This window comes from Chrysochloris asiatica, unplaced genomic scaffold, assembly GCF_000296735.1.
Source record: "Chrysochloris asiatica unplaced genomic scaffold, ChrAsi1.0 scaffold00132, whole genome shotgun sequence".
Classification (NCBI taxonomy): Eukaryota; Metazoa; Chordata; class Mammalia; order Afrosoricida; family Chrysochloridae; genus Chrysochloris; species Chrysochloris asiatica.
Window position 1 is genome coordinate 1,631,614 of NW_006408650.1, and position 13,333 is coordinate 1,644,946.

The 13,333-nt window shown below is 56.1% G+C and overlaps 1 protein-coding gene across 1 annotated transcript in view; it reads right to left on the reverse strand.

Annotated features, from left to right (window-relative positions):
• BAHCC1 (BAH domain and coiled-coil containing 1) overlaps positions 1-13,333 on the reverse strand; it is a gene marked incomplete at its 5' end in the record, with an annotated part of 53,186 nt that overhangs the window by 6,695 nt on the left and 33,158 nt on the right. Inside the window, 8 exons of the mRNA XM_006869636.1 lie at positions 287-579; positions 1,016-1,133; positions 3,310-3,435; positions 3,916-4,052; positions 4,147-4,349; positions 11,067-11,855; positions 12,488-12,836; positions 12,944-13,149. Coding sequence (XP_006869698.1) covers positions 287-579; positions 1,016-1,133; positions 3,310-3,435; positions 3,916-4,052; positions 4,147-4,349; positions 11,067-11,855; positions 12,488-12,836; positions 12,944-13,149 — 2,221 coding nt within the window. The remainder of the gene's footprint in view (positions 1-286; positions 580-1,015; positions 1,134-3,309; positions 3,436-3,915; positions 4,053-4,146; positions 4,350-11,066; positions 11,856-12,487; positions 12,837-12,943; positions 13,150-13,333) is intronic.

Consider the following 13,333-nt stretch of genomic DNA (forward strand, 5'->3'; position numbering starts at 1 on the left):
TCTGACCCTGGGGGGGGGACCTGGACACTGAGCTCTGACCCTGGGGGGGGGACCTGGACACTGAGCTCTGACCCTGGGGCGGGGGCACCTGGACAATGAGATCTGTCCCGGGGGGGGCACCTAGACAGACACTGAGTACTGACCCCTTCAAGGAGACCCTGATAGTCCCCCATCTGTCCAATAGAGGCCCTCCCTGTGACCTCACAAGCCACCTGCCCACCCTCCCCTGGGGTTCCCTACTGACTCTGGCCTGAAGGACCCCACATGGTCAGCTCAAGTCCACCACTTGCCTGCCTGGTGCCCTGCAGTGCCCGTTGGTTTACCCAGGAACTTAGGTGCCTCCTTGACGCCGTCACCCTCGGGCTGTGGGGGTCGGGTCACCCCCGACACCTTGGTGTTCTTGGCTCCAGACAGTTTCTTTCGGATACGCCCACCTGAGACGGTCTCCTTCCGCCGGAAGGGGCTGAGGCCCGTGGACAGCCCCTTGCTTTTAACCTTTGGCTTGAGCTGGGCCACCTTGTGGGCCATCACGGCCGCCAGTTTTCCCGGGGGGCCATTCTTCTTGCACTGCGCCTTCTCCTGTGGGTTGACAAGGAGCTGGCGGCTGCACTACCCCTCTGCCAGTAACCACTCAACAGGTGGCCCCTCCGGAGGCCTTGGGGGTGTCCCTGCCAAGCCCCATGCATGGGCAGTAATAGCGCTAGGACCCTTGCTAGCCTTTGGTTGTGCGGATCAGGCAGATTACAGGAGTTGTGAGCGAGAGCCGATCTCGTGCCCTCTCCCTAGGGCAGGTGATATGACCCTCAGCAACTGTGTTAGTCCTCCCTCCAGTGATGTCCCCATCTCAGCACAGACACCCCGTGTCAGGGACTACGTCTGTGGGACGACCATGTTCCCATTACACCAGCACAGTAGCATGTCCTCCTGGTCACCTGCCCAGAGGCCAGCCCCATCACACCTTCAGGGAGCCTGCTGAGCACCTGTGCCTGTCCCCAGCGTGTGGGTGGGTGCTCACCGCAGGGGCAGCCTGCAAGCCCATGTAGACACCCCGATCCAGTCGGCTCCTCTTCTCGGGGGGCTCCCCAGTGCTCCGCAGCTCTGCGCACAGCAGGCTCAGACTTGTCCGCACCGCCCTGGGGGCACAGACACATGTGGGTGAGGGCAGAGGATACTGCCTGGCTCCCTGAGTCTAGTCCCCTCACCCAGGCCAGTCCTTGTGGTCCCAGCTGGGAGGGTTATCTTGACCCCATCCCTCTGAGGACCCTCTCCCTCCTGGAGTTATGGAGGCCCTGCACACCTCCTGCCTCCCGCAGTCCTCCTGTGTGCCACTGACCGTCACTCTTGTCCCAAGGAAGCCTGCCCGCCTGTCCATCCTGCTCTGCTGTGGGGGGTGGGGTCTCACTCTACTCCCACCCCACCCCCACCCTGTCATTCAGTTAGTCCTTGGTGGCTCCCTGGAGCAGGCAGTGGGGACTGGGTAACTGTAGCTGGCAGGGTCATTGTGTGACTGGGCCTAAGGCCTCAGTCTTTCCACCTGGAAAATGGGAATGACAACCGGGCTTCTCTGCAGGGTCAAGGAGAGGAGACATGACCCAGCTGGGCCCTTGGAAAATGCTGGGCCACCTGTTACCAGAGTTAGGGATGGAGGGGATGCTGGGGAGACTGGAGAATGGTCCACTCTCAGCATCTAGGTCCTGCCTGGAAAGGTACGGGCAAATCTGGTCCTAGTGGGGGCAGCGGCCAAAGGAGCGTGTCCCCCTATCCCTGGGACTCCCCCGACTCAGACCCTCAGGAGCTTTCCTCCTGCCTCCAGTTCTAGGTCTTGAGGGAGGTGCTGCTACTGAAAACCACACCGCATTGCCCATCTCCTCAATGGACTTAGGAAACTGGGCCTCGGTTTCCCCATGCCAACACGTGGGGGTGCACCCCAGCCTGTGTAGACCCAGTGGTTGTCTCCTAACAGCTCTGCCTGGGGGGTACTTCATCAGCCCTTGTAGTGAGGGCCACATGGGTGGCTCTCTCACCAAGATCCATGGGCAGGTGCCATCATTGGCCCAATTTCACTTGGTGAAACTGAGGCTCACGGAGTTTGGCTGTCTGTCTTTGGACAGATGAGGGCTGGGAATTGGGGTGGTCATCCCCCCAGGTTGTTGAGAGCCCTGTCTATCCAGCCAGGGGCAGGTCAGGCCTGAGTGGCCAAGGAGGATAGCAGGAAGCCACCTTGCAGCCATGACCTGCCTTAATTTCTGCCAGGTGACAGGCCTGCATCCTGGGACCTCTGGCCACTTGGTACCCATGGGGACCCCAAGTTGGGATGCAAAGTCATGGATAGGGGCCCAGAGCTGGGGAGAGAGTAGAAGAGAACCAGGGAAGGGGCCTGACTGGGTTCCTTCTGCTGTGAGGTCACTGTCTTCCTGCCACCAGTGACTGTCCAGGCTGGGACTGCTTCCCTGGGTCAGCGGAGAGTGGCCGCAACATAGGATAAAGCTTCCAGGGCTGTGGACCTGGCCCCAGGTGGCTCCGAGCTGCAGCATGGGGCAGCTTGGTCAGGCCCCTGACCTCCAGGAGGCCTTGCCCAGCAGCCCCCATGGCTCTGACTGGTCCTAAGAGGCGTTCCCTAGAGCCTCCCGCTGGGTGACCACACCTGGACCGGGTGGAGGGACAGCTCAGGGAGGTCCCCCCCAGCCATATGGTGCGTCCACTGCCAGAAGCCAACAACAACTTCCCCTCCCCTAACCTTCCCCGCATTCACTAATGTTTTGTGACATAAAGCCCTGAGATTAATTTTTTGCCTCTGTCTTAATTGAAGGAACCATTTAGCGCAGATTTAACTATTATTACCGAATCATCAGGATTGATGCAGTGCGAGCAGGCTCGCGCCAATCGTGTTTGAAGGAGCTCAGAGGATTTATGCAAATGGGTCTGCCGGGAGAGGCAATTTGTAGCTGAGGACAATTATACCAGGCCCAGGAGCGCGCCAACGACCGCGCCGGGCGGGTAATGGGTAATAACTCGCGGCAGCCGTGAGCAGCGTGACCAACAGCTTATACCGCGCAGATAAAGAGGCTTTTACGCCACGCCGCCTTGATGGGGGTTGGGTGGGGGGGTGGCAAGGGCTGGGGGGGTGAGCTGTGTGGTAGGGCTGGGACTACCCAGGGTGGCACCCAAGGCTGGTCAGCAAAGTGAAGAGGACAGCTGTCCTTGATGGTGCCATGTCCATGCCCCCCTGGACACCCGAGGTGGCCCGGGGTCCTGAGGGGACGGTGGCGAGTCACAGCAGGTCCAAGGAGCCGGGAAGCTAGAGCTTACTTTACTTTCTTGTCACTCCTGGCCAGTGGGCCCCCAGGGCGCAGGGTGGGCACAGAGCTGGAATGCTTTCGCTTCCGGGGCCGGCCGGGCCCTCGCCGAGCAGGGCTCCGTGAGCTCTCCTCTCTCCTGGGGAGTATCAGAGGGTTATGCCGGCGCTGGTGGCTGTAGAAGGCCCTGCCCTGTGGGGCTGACACACGGTCCCCTCAGCCTCTCCTGTAGATGGCCTGTGGCCTCCACCAGCTTCTCTGATGCCTAACCCCACCCCCTGACCCATGGTCCCCCACGCTGGCCTCCTAGCACCCCTTTCTGACAGACCATCAGGGTAGAAGCCTCACGCCAGAAACAGTTCCTGACAGGTGATCTTTTCCCACAACCATCTTGCCCTCTTGTCACTTGGCTCCCCAATGCCTCACCCTTCAGCCTTTTACATGCCCCTCAGGTACACTCCCTCTATGTGCACTTCGCATGTGTACACGCCCCCCACCCTGTACTCACGCCCCCTGGCGTTCTCCCCACCCCCACTGTGTACTCCCGCCCCCCTGGTGTTCTTCCCCACAGCATACTCCTGCCCCCGCCCTGTGTTCTCCCCACCCCCCCACCGCGTACTCGTGGTCGTGCCTGCGCTGCAGCCGCGCCAGCTCTCGCTGCTTCTCCTTGTAGCGCCGCTGCAGCTCGGCCAGCCGCACGCGCACCTCCACCTCCTGTGTGTCCAGCCGCTCCATGGCCGCCTTGAGTGGGCACACCTGTTGGGGGGGGGGTGCACTGGGCTGTGAGCAGAACTAGGGCCCTGGGGACAGGGGCAGGTGGACCTCATTCACCCCAGGACCCTCCACTCACGGGCTTGACTTTGGGGGTCCAGGTGTCCTTGCGCTGTAGGATCTGCATGCGGGGGGTGAGCGCAGGTCCATGACAGGGGTGGGCAGCGGGGGCTGGGGCTGTGGGGGTGGGGCTTTCCAGACTGGCGGCCTCCACCAGTGACCAGGCTGTGGCCAGTGTGGCCAGATGTTGCAGGTTGAAGGCCAGCACGTCTTCTTCCTCTTCTGTGGGGGGAGATGAGGGAACAATGTATGTCCATGAGCATGTGTGCGCATGACACATGAGCATGCACACGTGAGCGCAGGTGTAAACATGTGCTGACATGGGTGTGCCCAAATGCCAACATGTATATGTGTACACGTGTGTGTGGGTACATGTAATAATGTAGGGCATTGTGCACGCACGAGCATGTGTGTACAGGTCTGAGAACATGCACATAAGGCATGTGCACATGTACGTATGCAGGCATGTGCGAGGTGAGCATGTGTGCACATGGGTGTATTCGAGTATGCTTATGTGTATGTGTACATGAGTGGGACTGAGCATGTGTCTACACAGCTGTGCAAGTCTATGCATGATTGTGTGCTGGTGTATCTGTATACACAGGTACATGCATGGCTGTGTGGGCACTTACAACTGTGTATGTGTGTATACTTGGGTATATGCATGTGAGCACACAGGTGGGTACTAATGAACATATGTGCACATGTGTGATCTACACACGTGAGTATACGCAGGTTGTGTGTGAATGTGAGCATGTGTACACACAGGTAAAGTTTGTGTGTGTGCATGTTGTCGATGGGCTTGTGAGGTGTGTGGTATGCACAGGACCCCTGCTCCAGGCCAGGCACCTCAGGCCACCCAAATAGGATGCCCGGAGGCTGCTGAGCCCCCCAGGATGTGAGGACCACAACCAAGGCACCGTCCCAGCTCCAGGGTACAGGATGGCACAGTGCTTACTTAGGCAGCCTCCTCCCCACTATGCAGAACAAGACGCAGAAACCGAAACAAGTTGAAGTTGAATTAAGAGTGTCTTCCCACCTCTGGTAGCGTAGTGGTTATGAATCGGGCTGCGAACCTTAAGGTCAGCGGTTCGAAACTACCAGCAGCTCCGCGGGAGAAAGATGAGGCTTTCTACTCCCGTAAGGATTTACACCCTCGGAAACCCTGTACAGGGTCGCTATGGGTCGGAACCGACTCGACGGCACTTAACAACAACATCCCACCTCTGCCAGGAACTATCCATGGGTGTGACCTAGAGCCCAGACCTGGGAGACTTGGGCTCCGGGGACTCAAGGCCTGACTTCTTAGAAGCCCTCAGGACAGCCACGAGCTCATGCTCTGGACCAAACTGAGACCTCAGAGTCAAGTTCAGAGTCACAGAAGTAGGTGCGCCTGTGTGTGCCTGAGACGTCTTAAACACAGGAGCTCCCAGGGTCTGACCACCAGTAGCGAAGAGCTGTCGATTTACCCATCCACCCATCCATCCACTCACCTGTCAATCCATCCATAATCCATCCACCCCTCCGTCCACTCATCCATCCACCCACCCATTCATCCAAATATCCATCCCTCAGCCCCTCCCTTCATTGGGGCCCCCTTCTTCTCCCACAGAGACTATCCTTTCCCCACACCCTGCACCCCCTGAGGTCCCAGGGGGCAGTGTTGGCCCCCTTCTAAGGCACACCCAAGCAGAGAATATCCCAGCATGCTCAGGTCCTGGGGTGGGCAGGAGAGGTTAGGGTCCAACCAGCAAGCTGAGCACAGGTAAGGAAGGAGGCATCTTGGGGGTGGTTAGAGTCCTGGGTCAACCCAGGGCTGACCGTGCAGGCCTCATCTTATCGAGCCTCATAAGGGAGCCAGGAGGAGCATGGGGGTGACAGGCCCAAACAATGCTGACCATTGGGTGTCACAGGCCTGGCAGTGTCAGAAGGAGGAAAGACTGGTTACATGTGGGGTGGGATTGGTCCCATAAGTCAATCTATGAAGGGTCATGGGGCCAGGTTTCTCACCGTCAGGGAAGTTACAAGCATGGAAGGGAATAAAGAGAATGATCCCAGTGATGTAATACTGCAGCTGCCAGTGGGAAGTTGTACATAGCTACCTCTGACCACTAGGGGGCGACTGGAAGCCGCAGCATCCCAACGCCACTAAGCACACCAAGCCCCCAGATATTGGCTTCTAAACATTCTCATGCAAGGAGCTGGGGCTACTTTGAGAAATGACTGGCTCCAGGCTGGGACAGGGGAAGGACAGAGTGAGCTTGGAGCATCTGTGATGTCAGAAATCAAGGAAGGAGGGGAAGAACAATGGAAATGTATTAAAAGGACACGGATGAGGAGCTACACAAAGATGTCTGTCTTCATCACTATTCAACCTTGTCCTGGAAGTCTTAGCCAGAGCAATTAGGCAAGAAAAGGAAATAAATGACGTCCAAATTAGAAGGAAGAAGCAAAACTATTCACAGAGGACATGGTCCTCTGTGTAAAAAAAATCCTAAAGACTCTAAAAACCTTGTAGCATTAACAAAGGAATTCAGGATATAAAAATCAGCACACACAAATCAGTGTGTTTCTATAGGCTAGCAATGAACGATCTAAAAAGGAAATTAAGAATTGCATTAGCAAGAGTATCAGAAATAATAAACTACTTCTTGTTGTTGTTAAATACCATGGAGTTGGTTCCGATTCATAGTGATCCTGTACAGGGTTTCCAAGGCTGTAAATCTTCATGAGAGCAGAAAGCCTCATCTTTCTCCCACCAAATAGCTGGTAGTTTCAAACTGCCGACCTTGAGGTTAGCAGTCTGATTCATTAACCACTATGCTACCAATAAACTACTTAGGAGTAAATTTAATTAAGGAAGTAAAAGACTTATACACTGGAAACTGCAAAACATTGATGAAGGAAGTTAAAGATGACCTAAATAAGTAGGAAGACATCCAATGTTCATGGATGGAAAGACTTCACATTGGTAAGATGACCTATGCCAACCCCATGTGTGTCAGAGTAGAATTGTACTCCTTAGGATTTTTGATGGTTAATTCTCAGTACCTCTGGGCACAGCCAGACCTCCCACCTTTCAGTTAGCAGCTGAGCACAGTAGCCATTTGGATAGCTGAGGAATGTTAAGATACAATATTAACTAGAGTTAAATATAAACAGATTGAAAATGTAATCCACAGAAAAATACTGACAATTTTTGTTGTTGTTGTCCGAAATACAAAAACTCATACTAAAATCCATACTGAGTTTCAGGGACCCTGAGTAGACAAAACAATCTTGAAAAATACCAAAGTTGGAGGACTCACAGTCCCTGATTAAAAACTTAATACAAAGCTACAATAATCAAAACCGTGTGGTTCTGACGTTATGTATAGAGACAGAAACAGTAGAACAGAATCAAGATTCCACATCTCTAGTCACTTGATATCCACAAGAATGCCAAGTTTATCCAATGAGGAAGATGCAGTCTCTTCAACAAATGTTGGGACAATTGGATCAATGAACAAGTTCAACTCAGGATGGACCAAGATATAAATCTTAGCATAAAAATGAAAGAATTCTTAATAGAATGAGAGCAATCTTTACCACCTTGGGTTTGGTAATGGTTACTTAGATCCAATACCAAAAGTACAGTCAACAAGAGGAAAAAATAGATGAGTTAGGCTTCATCAAAATAAAAACCTCAAAGGACATTACCAAGAGAGTGAAAAGAAAATCCACAGAATGGAAAAAATCATTTGCAAATTATACATCTGCTAAAGACTTGTTCTTGTTAGGTGCCATCACGTCACTTTTGACTCCCAGTGACCTTATACAACAGAGGAGAGCTACCTCCTAGGGTCTTCTTGGGTGGTGTCTCTTCAGAAGCAGACCACCAGGTCTCGGAGCCCAGTCCTGACCCGCAGGAGACTAAAGGTCTGCAGCCTAGGGTTTCCTATTGGGGGGGTTATGAATTGGAATCCACTGGTGGCAGTGGGTTTGGTGTGATGTATATATATGTATGCACATACGTCCACCATATATACATGAGAGAGAGAGGAAGAGGAGAGAGGAGGGGAAGGGGAGACCTACACATTGAGTCACTTTCGACCCACAGCCACCCTATAGAACACAGTAGAAGTGCCGTAGTGTGTTTCCGAGTCTGTAAATCTCCATGGGGGCAGACTACCTCATCGTTCTCCCTCAAAGCATAGAGTGCCCAGTGGGTGTGAACTACAGTCCAACCCTTAACCCATCGCGTAATTCTCCTTGAGAGGGGGAGAGGGGAATATGATTTCTATAAAATATGAAGTCTTGTTTCAAGATCAAAACCTGGCTGCAGTGTGACAGAAATCGCACGTTGCAGGACCCCGCTACACCACAGATGCAGAGACAGAAGGTGGAGTTGGGGCTATCAGGAGCTGGGGTGCCAATGTGGGGGTCGCTGCTTAATGGAGACAGAGTTTCTTTCAGTGCTTGGAAAGCAGAGTGGAGATGGCCACACAACTCTATGCATGTAATTGAAACCACTGAATTGGACACACAAAAATGGTGAGAAGAGCCAATTTTATGTTATGGTAAAAAATAGTATGAAAAATAAAGGGCCATAAGATCCCAATTACAGGAGTTCCACAGGACACATTGGGGACCACACGATCATCCCAGTAGTGACAGGGTCAGATTGTCTTTGATTGATGAGTGTAAGAATCCACATATCCACGTGGATTCCAGTGAGCAAGAGAACACACGCTTATTTATCCCCGTCCTGAGGTGGCGCTGTAGGGTAAGCACTTGACTGCAAGGTCAGCTTGAATCGTAAGGTTAATGGTTCAAACTCACCAGCGACTCTTCAAAAACCCTATACAACTTTCGACAGTGAAAGGAGCCCTGGCTGGTCTGCTCATAACCTCAAGGTCAGCGGTTCGAAACTACCAGCTGCTCCACAGGACAAAGATGAGGTTTTCTGTTCCAGTAAAGATTTACAGCCTTGGAAACCCTGTACTGGGTCACTATGAGTCGGAACTGACCCCACGGCACTTAACAACAACAGTCACTCTGCAGAAGAAAGAGGAGGCTCTCTGTTCCCATGAAGCTTTACATGGGACTCAAGAGTGACCCTGTATAGGTTTTACAGGATCGGCTGGTGAATTTGAACCACCAACCTTGAGACTCAAACCGACCTTGAGGTCGAGTACTTATCCTCTGGAAGCACAGCAAGACTGAAAGGATTGTTGTTATTGTGAAGTGTCGTCGAGTCAATTCTGACCCATAGCGACTTTATATATGGTTTCTGAAGAGTGGCTGGTAAGCTTGAACCGCCAACCTGTGGTTCAAACGACTTTGCAGTCCAGTGCATTAATGCACAGCTCCACACCAGTATCCTGAATATATAAAGAAGTCTTACAACTAAGGACAAGCGCAGTGGAAACCCTCAGCTCTGGAAGTGGGGCTGCCAGAGGGGAGGGGAGGAGGGGGTGAGGGTTCTCTTCACCCAGGAGGGGTGCGCACACCACCATTTCAGCCGAGTCCTCCAGGGTCTAACCCCTTCCTGGGGCTACATGGTCCATGCCCCGAGAGGGAGGTAGGGGTAGCCAGGGCACACCTCCGAGTGCAAATTGAAAAGGGCCCTGAGCTCGGCCCCACCACAGACACGCACTACCGACCCACCAGACAGAAACCCACCCGACCCTCGGTCCCTGGACAGTTGGGTGAGGGTGGGGGCAAACCAAGGCTCCCTGGCCAAGAGGCCTGCTGGAGGGCTGGAGGGCCCGTGGGCACCGAGCAGGGAAGGTACGTCTGGCAGCAGCTTCGAGCCCCTCAGCCCCCTCCCCAGGGCTCTAGAAAGGCACTGCCCTCCTCTGTACCCAGTCTGCCCAACGTCTATTTTCTCCGCTGGTCACCTGACAAACCGCTCAGACAAAACGGTCACCAAATTCCTTCCACCAAGGACACCACGGGGTCCAGGTGACTATGTCACCCACCCAGCAGTTAGGACAGGGGCTGGGGACCTCGGGGTTGGAACCTGCCTGACTCCATCCACATGGCTCTGCCATGGCTGTTCCCATACCCACCTGGCTCAGGCTTCCGACCCCCCAGGACACACATGGTCCACAAGTATAGAAGTGGTGATTCAATGAATGTGCAGCATCCACACCCTGGGCAGCTGTCAGGCTCTCTCACCCTCAATGCCCTCTCCCCACATGCCCACCTCTCTCTGGCTTCCTGGGGGTCTGCCTGCAAGCCTGTTGCCCCCCACAGTTCTGCCAGATCACTGGGGAAATTAATAAGAACACTCAGTCCATCTCTAGATGGCACGAAAGGCTTCACATGAGGAAACAGGCATGAGACCTGCACTAGGAAATTTTTATAAATATCACCCGGCTCTCCCCACCACACTCTCCCCCCCATCCAGGGAGCAAAGCTGGGGGTCCTCTCCCAGGGGAGGGTGTGGGCTGCAGGGAGGCGCTGTGTGGAGCCTCCAAGGGCTGAAAGATACAGCCCTCAACTGAGGGGCCTGAGGTTGAAGTCCTGGGGGATCTGGTCCTGACCCACTCAGCAAAGGTGGGTGGGTGTGTGTGTGTGGAAGCAAAGCCCCAGATGGGGGAATCACTGCTGTCCTGGGAAGGCAGTGTCGGCGCTGGGGCCCGGCAGATCATCTCTCCCACCAGGCCCAGGCTTGAGGGAGGGATGTAGTCTCTCCTCTCTTCCCCTCTTCCTTCACTTCCAAGGGCCTTGATTCCTTTATGTGAGTCAGGGGACCACTGAGCCCCCTTTGTGGGTAACACACTCAGGTGCTACTACCCTCCTGGCCCCTCCTCTAAGACCACCATCAAATCACTGTTCTGCAGGGCAGGGTGGAAGTCCCTTTGGAGTCCCAACCATATGCTACTCCATAATGTGGGGACAGCTGAGCTCAGCCAAAGGCCACTGCAGGCGGACAGACAGACGGCCACATACCTCCCATGACTTGCTCGCTCCTCTGCCGCTGGGTCTCCAGTTCGGCCAGCTCACCAAGCAGGGCAATCCCATGAATCCCTGAGCGTTGGGGCGGGGGGCAGGTGCTGGGGGGTGCCAGGACAGTCGGAGGCTGAGGGTCCGCTGGATTGAGTCTGGGCAAGTCTCCCAGATCAATGGTGGCAGCCACAAGGGCATCCAGGCTGGGCCACACCCTGGGCAGGGGGTCAGTGTCCAGGCAGGAACACCAGTCCTCCTCTGTGTTCCCCCCCTTCTCCTGCAGTTCTTCCTCTTGGTCTTCGTCCTGGATGCCCGGGCTCCACGCCTGTGGCACCAGGGCCTGGGGGGCAGCCCCCGGGGAGGGCCCCTGCACTCCCTCGTCCCTGCCCCCCTCCTTGGTCCTCTCTTGTACCCTTCCCTGAGTAGAATGAACCTGGCCAGGGGCTTCAGAGTCCCCTCCCCCGATGAGGGCCTCACACTGCAGTTCTTGTAGCCCCTCGAGTGGGCTGGGGTCCACTGCCTCCCCGGTGGGTCCCCGCTCGGCGGGGTTGGGAGTGTCAGCAAGGTCCTGGGTCTCCCTGGTCCCCGAGAGCAGCCCCGGCTCCCCCAGACTCGCCGGGGTGCACGACGGTGGCTGCTCCTGTGGGAGTGTCCTCGGAGGCTCGAGGTGGGCCCCGGGGGTGGCGGTTTGCATAGTTTCAGGGTCCGAGAGGTCAGCAGAATGCACGTGAGCGGGGTGGGCAGAGGAGAAACCCACACAGGCCGGGGGGCACGGGTATCCGGGGGGCAGAGCTGTAAGAGAGAGCGTGGTGTCAGCAAGAAGAAGCCAGTGGGATGGGGGTGAGGGTCTCACATCCTTGGGGGACTCCCTGCAATAGGGGTCACATCACTTTGTGGGGGGCTGCAGGGCAGAGGCTCAATGCAGGAGAAGACACCTGTCCCCCAGCCAGCTGGGAGCCCCTATCCCACCAGGCAGCCACAGCAGCGCCTGGGTGGAACCCGGTGTGGCTAACTAGAAAAGGGGGCTCTTTTACGGACACAAGGCCTGAATCAGGGCTTCCCCTGAGCCAGGAGCCGGCAGCGTGTCGGAGGTCTTACGCCCCATTAACTGCAATAAAAAAACAAAAAACCCAACCACCTCTGTTGGCTCAGTCTCATTGTGAAATTGGGACTGGTGTTATGTTCACCACACGGATTTCCAGTGTAAACACTCAGCCTAATTCAGAGCAAATTAAAGAGTCTGTCGGGAAGAGGGCAGGCGGCGGGAGGCAGAGGCCAGGCCAGAGGAGGCGGGCTCAGGACCCTCCACTCTGACTCTCGCCTGGGGACAGGCCCTGTTCCGGGCATACAGGGTCCTTCATCCTGCTCTGGGGGAATGTGGAGCAGCTGTGGCCCCAGGGGACAGCAGGAGGGGCCCAGCTCACCTGGCTCCAGGGCCTTGAGGCTGTCCTGGGGCTGCTGGCCCTCTGTGCACTTGTCCTCAGCTCCAGACACCACAGAGCCGGGCCCAGGGCTGTGGGCGGGCGCACCAACAGCAGGGCAGATAGATAAAGTGCACAGAGCGCTGGACCGAGGTGGTGCAGGTGGCGTGGGGCAGGTGGCAGGGGGCTGCGAGGTGGGGGAGTGGCAGCAGAGAGAGAGCTTGGGGCCCGAGGAGGTGGGTGGGGAGGTGCCCTTGGCGGTGGGGGTTAAGGCAACTGGCTTGTGGGTGGACTTCAGGGCCTTCTCAGGGCTGGGCTCCTCCAGCTCCAGGTGGTGGTCTTCTGGCTTCCGCTGTGGGTGGGGAGAGGTGAGACGGCCTGGCCGCAGGTCCCCCACGCAGGTCCTCCTACCCCGAGGGCCAAGGGGGTGGTGCCCAGTTTGAGGTCCAGGCCAGTTACCTGGAACTGGACCTGCCGTTGCAACTCCAAGGCCTGGGAGGCCCGTGGCGGCTGTTGCTGTGGGGGCTGCAGGGCATAGAGCTCTTGGTGCCGCAGGAACTGGGAGCGTGAGTACACAGGGAGCTGGCCAGGGTGCTGCATGTGGGAGGAGGGGCCCCGGCCCCCGTACATGGGTGGCCACAGTGAGGCCTGATCCATGACTTCAGCTGCAGTGAGGGAGACGAGTGGTCAGTCCAGCAGGCTGGCCCGGGGCTGCTTCTGGCCAGGGAGGTGGCGTGGGCTAGCGCCCTTCCTTTCCCCACACCCTCACCCACCTCACTGACCCCATACTGCCCTACTTGGCCTCACGCCCTCCCTCCCCACACAGGGAACAGTGACCCCCCCCCCCCC